The sequence below is a fragment of the Oncorhynchus tshawytscha genome, linkage group LG20, assembly GCF_018296145.1.
Source record: "Oncorhynchus tshawytscha isolate Ot180627B linkage group LG20, Otsh_v2.0, whole genome shotgun sequence".
Taxonomy (NCBI): Eukaryota; Metazoa; Chordata; class Actinopteri; order Salmoniformes; family Salmonidae; genus Oncorhynchus; species Oncorhynchus tshawytscha.
The window spans coordinates 27,937,186-27,950,293 of record NC_056448.1 but is presented as its reverse complement, the minus strand read 5'-3'; the positions used below and the strand labels follow the sequence as shown (position 1 = coordinate 27,950,293).

Genomic DNA, 13,108 nt, shown 5'->3' with positions numbered 1-13,108 from the left:
AACAGAAATACCTTATTTACATAAGAATTCAGACCCTTTGCTATAAGACTCGAAATTGAGCTCAGGTACATCCTGTTTCCATTGGTCATCCTTGAGATGTTTCTACAACTTGATTGGAGTCTACCTGTGGTAAATTCAATTGATTGGACATGATTTGAAAAGGCACACACACCTGTCTGAAAAAGGTCCCACAGTTGTCAGAGCAAAAACCAAGCCATGAGGTCGAAGGAATTGTCCGTAGAGCTCCAATACAGGATTGTCTCAAGACACAGACCTGGGGAAGGTTACCAACCAATTTCTGCAGCATTAAAGGTCCACAAGAACACAGTGGCCTCCATCATTCTTAAATGGAGGTAGTTTGGAACCACCAAGACTCTTCCTAGAGCTGGCAGCCCGGCCAAACTAAGCAATCGGGGGAGAAGGGCCTTGGTGATGGAACCCGATGGAATCCCTGACAGAGCTCCAATGTACCACTGTGGAGATGGGAGAACTTTACAGAAGGACAACCATCTCTGCAGCACTCCAGCAATCAGGCTTTATACTAGAGTGGCCAGATGGAAGTCACTCTTCAGTAAAATACACATGACAGCATGACACATGACTTTTATTTGTCAAAAGGCACCTAAAGGACTGTCAAACCATGAGAAACAAGATTATCTGGTCTGATAAAACCAATATTGAACTCTTTGGCCTGAATGCTAAGCATTGCGTCTGTAGGAAACCTGGCACCATCCCTACGGTTATGCATGGTGGTGGCAGCATTATGCTGTGGAGAGGTTTTTCAGCTTACAGGACTGGGAGACTAGTCAGGATTGAGGGAAAGATGAACAGAGCAAAGTACAGAGAGATCCTTGATAAAAACGTGCTCCAGAGTGCTCAGGACATCAGACTGATAATGCACGGCCCCATGTCGCAAGGATCTGTACACAATTCCTGGAAGCTTAAAATGTCCCAGTTCTTTCATGGCCCTGCATACTCACCAGACGTCACCCATTGAGCATGTTTGGGATGCTCTGGATTGACGTGTACGACAGTGTGTTCCAGTTCCCGCCAATATCCAGCAACTTTGCACAGTCATTGAAGAGGAGTGGGACAATATTCCACAGGCCACAATCAACACCCAGATCAGCTGTATGCGAAGGAGATGTGTCGCGCTGCACACTAGATACTGACTGGTTTTCTGATCCACGCCCTTAACTTTTATTGAAAGGTATCTGTGTCCAACAGATGCATATCTGTATTCCCAGTCATGTGACAGCCGTAAATTAGGGCCTAATGAATTTATTTCAATTTACAGATTTCTTTATATGAACTGTATCTCAGTAAAATCTTTGAAATTGCTATATGTTGCATTTATATTTTTGTTCAGGGTACATACTGTACCTACCTCAATTACCTTGTTCCCCTGCTCATCGACTCGGTACTGGTACCCTGTGTATATATTGTGTATCTATTATTACTTTTATTATTGCATGGTTGACTTTTCTATTATTTATCTATTTTCTTTCTCTGCATTGTTGGAAAGGGCCCGTCAGTAAGCTTTTCAATGTTAGTCTACATCTGTTGTTTACAAAGCATGTGACAAATACAATTTTATTTTATTTGTGTAGGCCACCAAATGGATTAGGACTGGAGGAGAGGGGGGAATGAGGAATATCACACAGCCATGTGTGACAGGAAGAGCATGGAATATCACATGACTGTGACTTATACTTAAAGCTCTGGCTTTCCTGTGAGTCAGAGCATGTGACCTTACCAATATGACTGGTAGAGCGAGGGAGGGAGGGAAGGCAGGGACAGAGAAGAAGGGGGTGTGCTAAAAAGATAAAAGAACTTGGGATTTTAGTGGGCTTTGGTTATGTCATTGACGCTTAGAGGGAGGGCTTTAAGAATTGAGCCAGGGATGTTGTTGTGTGTGTGTGTGTGTGTGTGTGTGTGTGTGTGTGTGTGTGTGTGTGTGTGTGTGTGTGTGTGTGTGTGTGTGTGTGTGTGTGTGTGTGTGTGTGTGTGTGTGTATGGCACTCCTGGGCCCACATAAATCACTGATTTCCCACTCATGGCACAGTGTCTGTTTTATATGAAAACACAGGTATTATACATTTCGGTGTAGTTTTCCTCAGTGGTACTGTTCTAATGGGTTGTTACTGAAACACAAACACACTAATACACTGGAATCAGTAAATGTTGGTGTACTGTTCCTTACAGACTATGCCATCAGTGATCTCATGTCAATGAGAAAGAATGTAATGTAATCATTGATATGACCTGCCATGCCATGCTACTTACTGTATATGTAGGAGGGGTTTACTTGTTTTTTGGGGAATGGATTTAGTGACGTCACCCGAGCAGCCAGCGCCCCTTACAAGCGCGAATCCGACAGGCGTGAATATGGCGTAGCTGATATAAATGTGTTTTCGTCATAGTAAATATTACCTTTACCAAGTTAGTAGTGTGATACTCTTTATTTCAACTAGCTGCTAGTGTTTTGAGTATTTCAAGCTGGATGGAAGGTTTGCCGCTAGAAGAAAAAATAAAGGGGCGGGTGCGAGTCATTCCTTGCTAGTTCCTACCTGACTAGCCAGTCTGCTATCGTTATAGCTTATCTAACGTTACAGGCTAGTGACACAGACAGTCCTCCAGGTGAAGAGTCCATTTAGACAAACACTAGCTAATAATGATAATCATTTTAGGACATAGCTAAGACATTTTATAGTTAACGTCGTTAGATGTGGCTAGTAACGTTAATGTGTAACAGTTATTTCTTAACGCTATTTTATTGCGCTCTGTAATTAAAAAAAAAAACTTTCTGTAGTTTAACGTTAGTTGTATTCATTTAGCTTCCTAGCTAGCTGGTTAGCTAGACAACACCAACAATGTCGGATAACCAGAGCTGGAATTCTTCGGGTTCCGATGAGGATTTGGAGACCGCGGAATCGGGAGTCGGACAGCCTGTTGGAATCGCTGAGAACAGTGGGGTCCTCAGCAAGGTAACGTTAACTGATCTGACGTTTAGTTCATTAGCTAGCTAGCTAACTTTAACTACCGTAGCTAGCTAGCTCTGGGTGGTTGAGATGGGTAGCTAGAGACAGCTAGCTAGCCATATGCAGGGCTCTACAGTGCGACCATTTTACTCGCATATGCGCCTACCTATTTTACTGTGCGACCCGTAATTATTGTTTAGGTGCGCCTAGAAAAAAATTAAGATTGTAACTTTATTACCTTTGTGCTCCTAAATGTTTTGTGTGCCCCTACATGTATATGCATGTATATTCCCAATGTATGTGCTCCATGTAAAAAAGGTTATGGTAGAGCCCCGATCTGGCTATACACCGCAATTACGCTATGTATATTATTAGCCCAAAATATACATAGCCTATAAGCCTACTGTAGTGATTTGGACTAATTAAACGATAGTGTTGGTTGACAAAGTGTCAGTCCTACTGTTGTTGTAAACAAGAACCAAAGCGCGCGAGCTATTGTTTATTTATTTTTGGTAAATGGTTTTACATTTCAAACTAGCTTGCCAAACAAAGGTAACCAAACCAGGCACACGAACTGTCTAGCTGACAGCTGACCCATCTTAACTCGACCGTGGCTTCTGGTTGGGGGTTTCAGAAAGCCTTTAATAAAACGGTAGCTCGCTAACGTTAGGCATTAGCAAGCATAATATTATCTAGGTAAGCATCTAGTTGAAAGCTGTGTGGGTTGCCATTCTAAAGTCTGTCTGACCATAGAAATAGAATGATCATTCTATTTATGTGGCCTGAATGGCCAACCCCCAAACAGGTTGAGAATATTGCACATCATAATCATGCTAAACTCACCTGCGTTATCATAGTAAGCCCTATTCATCTGATAAATTAGTTTTAGATGGATGAATGGGTTTTTTCTTTACGTAGTTAACTGTTTCATACAGTCTTGTGAGTGCTTGCTTGCCACAGATTATTACATCAGATTAATGCCACAGTAGAATATTGCATCAAAACAGTAGTCAACAAATGGATATGAATTTAGAAGTTAAATTAATCATATGATTCTACCTTCCTAGTTTTTCATCAACTATCCATTGTGTGATTGAATTTGGTTGTTGACATCCAATCTAAGTGTCTCATTTAGCCTTTTCAGACTGCAGTGGACAACTTGTGCCAACAATGTGTCGTTACATAGGCCAAAAAAGGTATTGTGTTCGACTATCGTGCGCATCCTCGTTATAGCATGACCACATTGTGAATTCCTCCCTCCCTCATAGCTAAGTAACTTTGTAATTTGCAGTGGACCAACTACATCCACGGCTGGCAGGATCGCTGGGTGGTTCTGAAGAACAACACTCTGAGCTACTACAAGTCTCAAGACGAGAGAGAGTTTGGCTGCAGAGGGTCCCTGTGTCTCAGCAAGGCTGTCATCACTGTGAGTAGACTGCACAATACTATAGAGTAGACTACTATACTATGTTACTGTACTACTTTATAGATGCTTATAGGGCCAATCAGCAGTATAAATATTAACAAAGCAATCTCCCCGCCACTGTTTTGGCAAAAAGCTGAGTGATGGGGCTGGAGAAATGTAACCACTCTAAAGTTCATAGACAGAGCTATGGATGCAGGTACTGACCATCCATGATATCAACATTATAGTTTAAACCATGTTTTGAGGCTTTAGTGTTAATTTATATTTACTTTGTTTACAAACATTGGAGTAAAATAAGCTTATATTTTGGGTTCTGATGATTCTTCAAGAATCAATGGGTACGTTTCATTAATTTCATTAAGTCCAAAAATTGATGTAGCAATTGCTGATTGATCCTTTTAAGTCTGTGTCCAAAACGTAAGATGAGAGAGGGTTCTTGTGTGTTAGAAACACCCAACTTCAAACCTACAACACAGTGTCTTGTCTCACGTCTTGTCTTGGTGCCCTGCCAATATCAAGATCCATCACATACTTCTGAGCTCTTATTGATTTCTGACTCCAGTTGAGAACCAGTTGACTGAATGGATATGTGAATGATCTGGAAGTGGTATTTTATGGACAGTGTAACAAGCTAGAGAGGGATCAACTATTGACATGGACATCCATTTAATATTAACTCTGAGAGGTGCATTGGATCTAAAATGTGCACTCCTTATAAGCAACTGAGAAATGAGTTGAGTGCATAATACTGTTGTTTTCATTTAAAAACAACACAGAACTCCTGATTTAGACTTATTGCTGGAGGGTAAGTAGCTCCTCAGGTGACTGCTGATTTTAACACAACACTCTTATCTAGGGATCAACTTAGGCTCTACTCAGCCCTACTCAGATCCTTTCACAATGCATCTATCCATCAGTCTCTCCAGGATTCTGCGATGTTGATTTTGCAAACAAAATTGCCAATTCCCTGCATGTTATGTGAGGGCCTGCAAATTTGACCATTCACTGTACTGTTTTTGCATAAAACTGTCAAATCGTTGAAATGTTATCGCATAAAACTGACCCATTGCCGCAGTACAAAAAGAGGGGCTGCTTTTTCAACCCATCACCACACAAATATGGTTCAATAAAGCGACACGTCAACAAACATTTTCCATTGTCAGTGCATTTTTGTGACAAAATCACAACACATACCGCCATGCACAATGTCAGAATTGCTGTAGCAAAATCAACCGTTTTGCCCACAAATATCACAAAAAATCCATACATAATCCTGGAAAGGCTGATCCTTCCTTCCTTGAAGTAACCACTGATCTAACAGTATAAGGATCAAGGCTAGGTGACAGCTATCATAGATTTGACCAGTCCAATTATGTCATTCACTGATAACAAGGAGGATAATGACATGAGTGACAAAGGTTGGGTTCAAAGGTCAGGTTCTCATGGTAAATGATGAATTAACTACTATATACAGTGCCTTCGGAAAACATTCAGACCCCTTGACTTTTTCCACATTTTTGCAAATTTATAATATTTTTAAAAAATATCAAATTTACATAATTATTCAGACCCTTTACTCAGTACTTTGTTGAAGCACCTTTTGGCAGCGATGACAGCCTCGAGTCTTCTTGGGTATGATGCTACAAGCTAGGCATACCTGTATTTGGGGAGTTTCTCCCATTCTTCTCTGTAGATCCTCTCAAACTCTGTTAGGTTGGATGGGGAGCTTCGCTGCACAGATATTTTCAGGTCTCTCCAGAGATATTCTATCAGGTTCAAGTCCGGGCTCTGGCTGAGCCGCTCAAGGACATTCATATACTTGCCCTGAAGCCACTCCTGCGCTGTCTTGGCTTTGAGACTTGTGCATGAAGCTGCTCCCCAATTTACCACAAGGGCTAGCCGGCTGCAACGAGCTGTAAGCGAGAGTATGCAAGCAACTGGTAAGCAAGCATGCAACTTACCTCTACCGTGGCACTACTGCACTAGACTCGTCACATGCACCCTGCGGTTGCCCGCCGATATACACACACACACACACACAGCGGGATGAATGAGTGACCTGTTCCCAGGCTGGTCAGAATTGTCAACCTATTCAGTCTGTATTTATTCAGCTTCATCAATTCTCTACCACTGTAAATATTAACTTCCACTGTAATGTTGGCCATGTTCCAGACCTGGGGAGTGTACTTTCCATAACTGAAGCTTCCATGGCTTTGATCATAAACAATCAACAAAAACAACCATAGGATTATTAAATGCCCCCCTGGCTCAGACACAATCTGATTAGAATGTCAAATGAGACACACCCACACACCAGCCAGGCGGTGGAGAATGGTTTGCAGTCAGGAGTCATGAGGAAGGACAATTGGGTTCCAAGTTCTTGTGACTGGATTGAATACTATCTACTGCTCTTCAATTGAACAGATTGCCTTTAGTCTGGAATGAAACCCCCCCCTTTAGTCTGGAATGAAACCCCCCCCTTTAGTCTGGATTTTTTTCTTCTCATTTTGTCTGTCATAGTTGAAGTGTACTACCTATGATGAAAATTACAGGCCTCATCTTTTTAAGTGGGAGAACTTGCACAATTGGTGGCTGACTAAATACTTTTTTGCCCCACTGTATGTGTATATTAATATCAGCCTTTGCATGTGAGTGTGCATGTGGCTCTGTCATACTCTACAACTCCTCTTGTATTGAAGACTCCCAAATAAGGTTTTACACTCCTCTGTTACACACTGTGTCTCTCTCACTGAAGTGGAAGAGTGGTCTGCTGCTTGCCTGAGGCTGTTTCAGCAGGCAAAATATACACACGCATTGTCAGTCTCCAGTGCTCAGTGATCACCAGTCAGGTTAGAACATGCAGGTGGCTTTACTTCCTTGTCAGTGTTAACAGACATGTTATCATGTCACAGCAAGACCGAGGAAGGTGTGTGAGGGACTCTGCCTCTTCTGAGCCAGATGGGGCTGACGATGCTTTAAACACCTGCTCTGTCTTTCTGTCAGTCTGTCTGCAGGCTCTGCTGCTGCTCTGCAGCCATTCAGCTGATTTGGTGGGAGGTCTCGCTTTTATTCCCTCCCTCTGGTGGTGTGTGTGTGTGTGGTCTGTGGTAAATCCGAAGCTCAAGCCAGTGTATCGGTTGAGTGGTCAAATAGCACAGATCCTTGTCGATCTGCAGCATGGGCATTTCCTCTCTAATTCATTCTTTCTCTGTGTCTCTCTCTGTGTGTGGATTTAGACTGTCAGCTGAATGCTATTAAAATGTGACTGCTCAAAGCATAAACACAACTGAACAGAAGGGGTGTGTGTGTGTGTGTGGGTCAACCAGTTTGTGAAAGAGAATAAAGCCTGCTGTCCTGGCTACACACAAACAGGTCGTCCACCAGACAGTGGGACTGATGTTTAAATAAGGTGCATGTCCTATTGTCACTCTGGCTTTTCATAGCACTACTAGAAAAGAGGCTTGGGAGATATACTGTATTTCAAAATAATATTTTCTTTGCGTGGGTTGGGGGGTGCGATGCCATTGCTTAAATCTAAATTGACGTATAACTAAGAAATCAAAGATGTGCCAAATAAATTAAATCCAGGTCAGGGCTCCAGGTATGCATTTGGTTGGTAACTTGCTAGTGAAGTGGCTAGATGTCAAGATCAAGCTTCTTGGTTACTGCATAGACATTCAATCTCCTCCTGGATCCAGATACTTGTTGCCTAAATGTATTTGTTTGCCCATTCGATAATACCATATACCCTGGTATGGTACAGAGACGGTATGAAAATCTGTGTTCTGCCCAACCCTACAAGAAAAGCAAACATGAAAATAGTATGCAGCATTGTTCGTAGGCTTTCTGTATGCCTGGATCTTTTTGACATTAAGCCTATTTTTCATTGGGGTGTCTTAGAATGAATGTGGTCCATTTGTTTATTCCCAGCACATTAATAAAAGTGTGAGTGACCCTGTTTATGATTACAGCAAAGCACACTCTTTAGGGATTTAGGGATCAATTCCTCAGTTCAGAAGGCTGGAGATCAGCAAGAACCCTGCCTGATTTGTGTAACAGAATAATATAGGCCTTTGGCCTCACCACTCAGAATGACACTAGTATCCATCATTAGCTCCAGATTTAGCTCCAGCTCCCCTCCCCTTAGGGGCTAGGAGACAGATGAAACAGGAGGGAGCCTCTGTTGATTGATGCTCTCTCTCAGCCAAGGCCATCGGCAGTGATACTATCTGAGCAAAGCTGGCAAATCAGTTCAAGAAGCATTTGCAGATGTCAATGTCAGTAAATTCAGCATTCTTCACTTTGCCCACCTCAAACCCTCCAGCCCATTTAGGGTGTTATTGCAGAGGGAAGCTCTTTGATTGGTTTAACATGTCTAAGGAATGGCTGAATCTGGGTTGTTCAGTAATATTGTAGGGAGAGGAAGAGCAGGGGCAATCAGAGTTGATTTGAAGGGGTTTTCTAAAGTTTGAGAGTGGATGGGTGGGTAGGATGGAAGGAAAAGAAACACAGGCTATGGGGGGAGATGTTAGAAAGTGTTAGTTGAAATAGGAAGTGGGTCTCTTCCTCTGGTCTGGCCCTTGTAACTTCCTGTGGGCTGATATCACAGGAGAAGATTTTTGTTCTGTGGTGACTGTCATGACCCTCTCCATCCTGTTCTGTCTTTTTCTCTCCTATCCTCCTGTCCAATCCTTCTCTCTCCCATTTAGCTAGGTCAGTCTCTCCCATTCTAGTCTCCTCCTTCCCCCTGTGACCCGACCCATCTACCCTTTCAGGATTTGTCATTGTTTGCACCAAAACACAGAAGCATACAGAAATAAGGGAAGTCATGTTTATCTATGTAGATATGTGGTGGGCTGAATGTTTTGATTGGTTTCCCAGGATCTGAGTGGTTTCGTCTCCCTCCACATTGGTTCTAAATCTCAGAGAGGCTTTACAGGCTGCTTTGAGGAGAGCTGCTCTTCCCTCAACTGTGGGGAACACGTACACAAGCTGGAGTGGGGGCGGGGGTCGGTGAGAATGGAGGGGTGAGTGTATGTGTGGGCAGGGGGCACCTCTTCAAAAGCAGGATGGGAAGTTTGTCTTGGGAAAGAGAAGTAAAGAAGGTCTCAGCCTCAATCCTGTCATTTTGACGTTTCCGGACTCTTTCGTACATTGATTTGTATTTATTTAATCTTTATTTAAATAGGCGAGTCAGTTAAGAACAAATTATTATTTACAATGACGGCCTACCCCGGCCAAACCCAGACGACGCTGGGACAATTGTGTGCTGCCCTATGGGACTCCCAATCACGGCCAGATGTGATTCAGCCTAGATTTGAACCAGAGACTGTAGTGATGCCTCTTGCACTGAGATGCAGTGCCTTAGAATGCTGCGCCACTCGGGAGCCCCTTGCTCTTAAAGAGAACATTTGAGGAGAGTAACTAAGTATTCAATAATTTGTGTGTCTGTCAGCTGAGAGGTCCACTCTGCCTCTCCAGTGGTGTATGTGTAGTTAACTAGTGATTATGATTGTTTTTTTATAAGATACGTTTAATGCCAGCTAGCAACTTTCCTTGGCTTACTGCATTCGCGTAACAGGCAGTATCCTTGGAGTGCAACGAGAGATAGGCAGGTCGTTATTGCGTTGGACTAGTTAACTGTAAGGTTGCAAGATTGGATCCCCCGAGCTCACAAGGTGAAAATCTGTCGTTCTGCCCCTGAACAAGGCAGTTAACCCACCGTTCCTAGGCCGCCATTGAAAATAAGAATGTGTTCTTAACTGACTTGCCTAGTTAAATAAAAGTATTTTTAAAAATCCGCAAATCGGCGCCCAAAAATACCGATTTCCGATTGTTATGAAAACTTTAAACCGGCCCTAATTAATCTGCTATTCCGATTTAATCGGTAGACCTCTACCATAGAGACCCCACCCCGCTCCCTAGGACCCTTTTTCCATGAGTAGTTAGAATGTCAAAGATGTGTGTGTGTGTGTGTGTGTGAAACCAATACCAATATACACCCTGATGAATGGACAGTCACTAGTATACACAATGCACATCCAATATACGCCCTGATGAATGGACAGTCACTAGTATACACAATGCACATCCAATATACGCCCTGATGAATGGACAGTCACTAGTATACACAATGCACATCCAATATACGCCCTGATGAATGGACAGTCACTAGTATACACAATGCACATCCAATATATGCCCTGATGAACGGACAGTTACTAGTATACACAAGGCACATCCAATATACGCCCTGATGAATGGACAGTCACTAGTATACACAATGCACATCCAATATACGCCCTGATGAATGGACAGTCACTAGTATACACAATGCACATCCAATATACGCCCTGATGAATGGACAGTCACTAGTATACACAATGCACATCCAATATACGCCCTGATGAATGGACAGTCACTAGTATACACAATGCACATCCAATATACGCCCTGATGAATGGACAGTCACTAGTATACACAATGCACATCCAATATACGCCCTGATGAATGGACAGTCACTAGTATACACAATGCACATCCAATATACGCCCTGATGAATGGACAGTCACTAGTATACACAATGCACATCCAAACCTAGAACCGAAGAAGCAGCCTGATACTGTGACAGACCATAGTCCTGTGTTGCTTGACTCTAGTCTTATCTTCACTCTGCCTAATACATCATTTTGAGCAACGCAAGCAAGACTGGAGATGGAGGTTCTGCAGAAACTAACTTGTCATGGACAGCAGCTACACATTGGCTGTGTGTGTGCCATTGCCTATTGCATGATATCTCAGCCAAACTGGGCATCTGATCGTGTCCTCTCTCCCCACCAAGTTTCAGCTAAATTACACTCGTCCATTGAGTCCCATTCCAGAGCTGGCGCTGGCCAGATGGGTTAAATGACTCTGCCAACTCACTAAACCAGTCTCATTCTGCTGTGATTGACACATTTTCTCTCATTATTTTAGACTCAATCTGCCAGTGTGAGGTGTGGTATAGGAATGGAGTGTACCATCTTAAAGCTGCGCTGTGTAATTATATGTGTACAGGTGTTTTTGGAGACCTAGATTTGAACACAATTTCCAAGAAACTTCCTCTCTCTCTCTCATAGGTAGTCCGCAGTGAATCATATGGTACATCAGCATCCTCTCTGAACGCAGTTTAGGCTGCTGAAAATTCGACACTGCAAGTGGATGCGATAACCGCAACGATCAAGATTGAAAAGATGGATCAATTCCATTTGATGTCTTTAGAACAGGTAAAAATGTGATACGCTGGGTATAATTCTCATTTTTAGATTGTAATAAAAAAATGTTTTTTTATAGTAATGCAAGGTACATGGTTAACTTTATTATAGATAACTATCTAGCTAACTTATCTAAAGTTGTTACCGGGAATTTCTCTGTGTAGTAAAAAATGAGATATCAATCTGGCGATAGCTAGCAAGCTGTCTTGGTACATTAGCTAGCTATCACAATGCATTTGGACTTTCATAGTGCTGCATTCACAGAAAAGAACATGGCTTTGGCATGCTTGGTAACGTTTAGTCCTGTGCCCTTCTGATTCCAATACTGGGTATGGCCCCTTGCATTCTCTAACTAGCTGGTAGTCCTGAGCTAGCTACCTAGTTAGACTAGCTAACAATCTAAATGTGCCTGATTTTTTAGATTGCAGTAAAAACAAACAAAGCTCCCATAATTAGATGTAATAGACCTTAATGTGAATGTGACAAGTGGTGGTAAATGTGCACCAAAGTAAAACAGAATATTATGAAGGATACCCTAAGACATTTAATTTGGTATCTACAAAATCAGCACTTTTATATTAGCTACATTGGGTATCAAGGTGTTGTGTATTAATTGTAGAAGTGTGATACATGACCCTTCTGCATGAAAAAAAAAGGTATAGGCTGTTGAACAATATATTTCTAACAATGTTTGCATGTTTTTTCTGTAGGATTCCAATGTTGAAGAGCCTTATAGTTCCCATCTGCTGTGGGTAGAGAAGCTAGAGGTTGGGGGAGAAGAAGAGCTAGGTGTAGGGCTGCAGAAAGAATCAGGAAGACCGTGAGGGCTGACTAACAGGAGAGGGTGACCCAGATACAGGTTGGTGAAAATCTTTCACCTGTGGTTCTGTATACCTGTTTCACATTTCAAAAATCATTTTACACAATATTTGACTTTTCTGTAATGAACTGTTTCTCCTTTTATTCACTATCAATACAGGCTAGGTTGAGAGAGCTGTCCTTTGAGGAAAGGGGAAAGGTGCTGGAGCAGTTACCTGTTTACTTGGTGTGATGTTTGACATAATGGATTTGCAGATGGCTATCCCAAGGTCTCCAGACATCCCAGACTGAGGACAACCTCGCTGGTGCACCTATCTAAAATTGACGGGAGATGCCCGCTGACCTGGGGCCGGTTGCACCAGTTGGTCATAAGTGGGTCATAACTCTACATCCAACTTAAAATTCTACGTGTTGCACCACTTGGGTGTAAGCCCTTCTAAACTCAGCAAAAAAAGAAAGGTCCCTTTTTCAGGACCGTCTTTCAACGATACTTTGTGAAAATCCAAATAACTTCACAGATCTTCATTGTAAAGGGTTTAAACACTGTTTCCCATGCTTGTTCAATGAACCATAAACAATGAGCATGCACCTGTGGAACGGTCGTTAAGACACTAACAGCTTACAGACGT

At 42.4% G+C, this 13,108-nt stretch overlaps 1 protein-coding gene across 5 annotated transcripts in view; it reads left to right on the top strand.

The window, feature by feature from the left end:
- The first annotated feature begins 2,339 nt into the window (after positions 1-2,339).
- LOC112220298 (ceramide transfer protein-like) overlaps positions 2,340-13,108 on the top strand; it is a 68,279-nt gene continuing 57,510 nt past the window's right edge. For 3 of the 5 annotated variants that reach the window (XM_042302442.1, XM_042302441.1, XM_042302438.1), the window contains exons 1-2: positions 2,340-2,987; positions 4,273-4,407. In XM_042302442.1, coding sequence (XP_042158376.1) covers positions 2,874-2,987; positions 4,273-4,407 — 249 coding nt within the window. In that variant the 5' untranslated portion in view covers positions 2,340-2,873. The remainder of the gene's footprint in view (positions 2,988-4,272; positions 4,408-13,108) is intronic. The other 2 variants (XM_042302439.1, XM_042302440.1) reach the window with 2 other exon arrangements.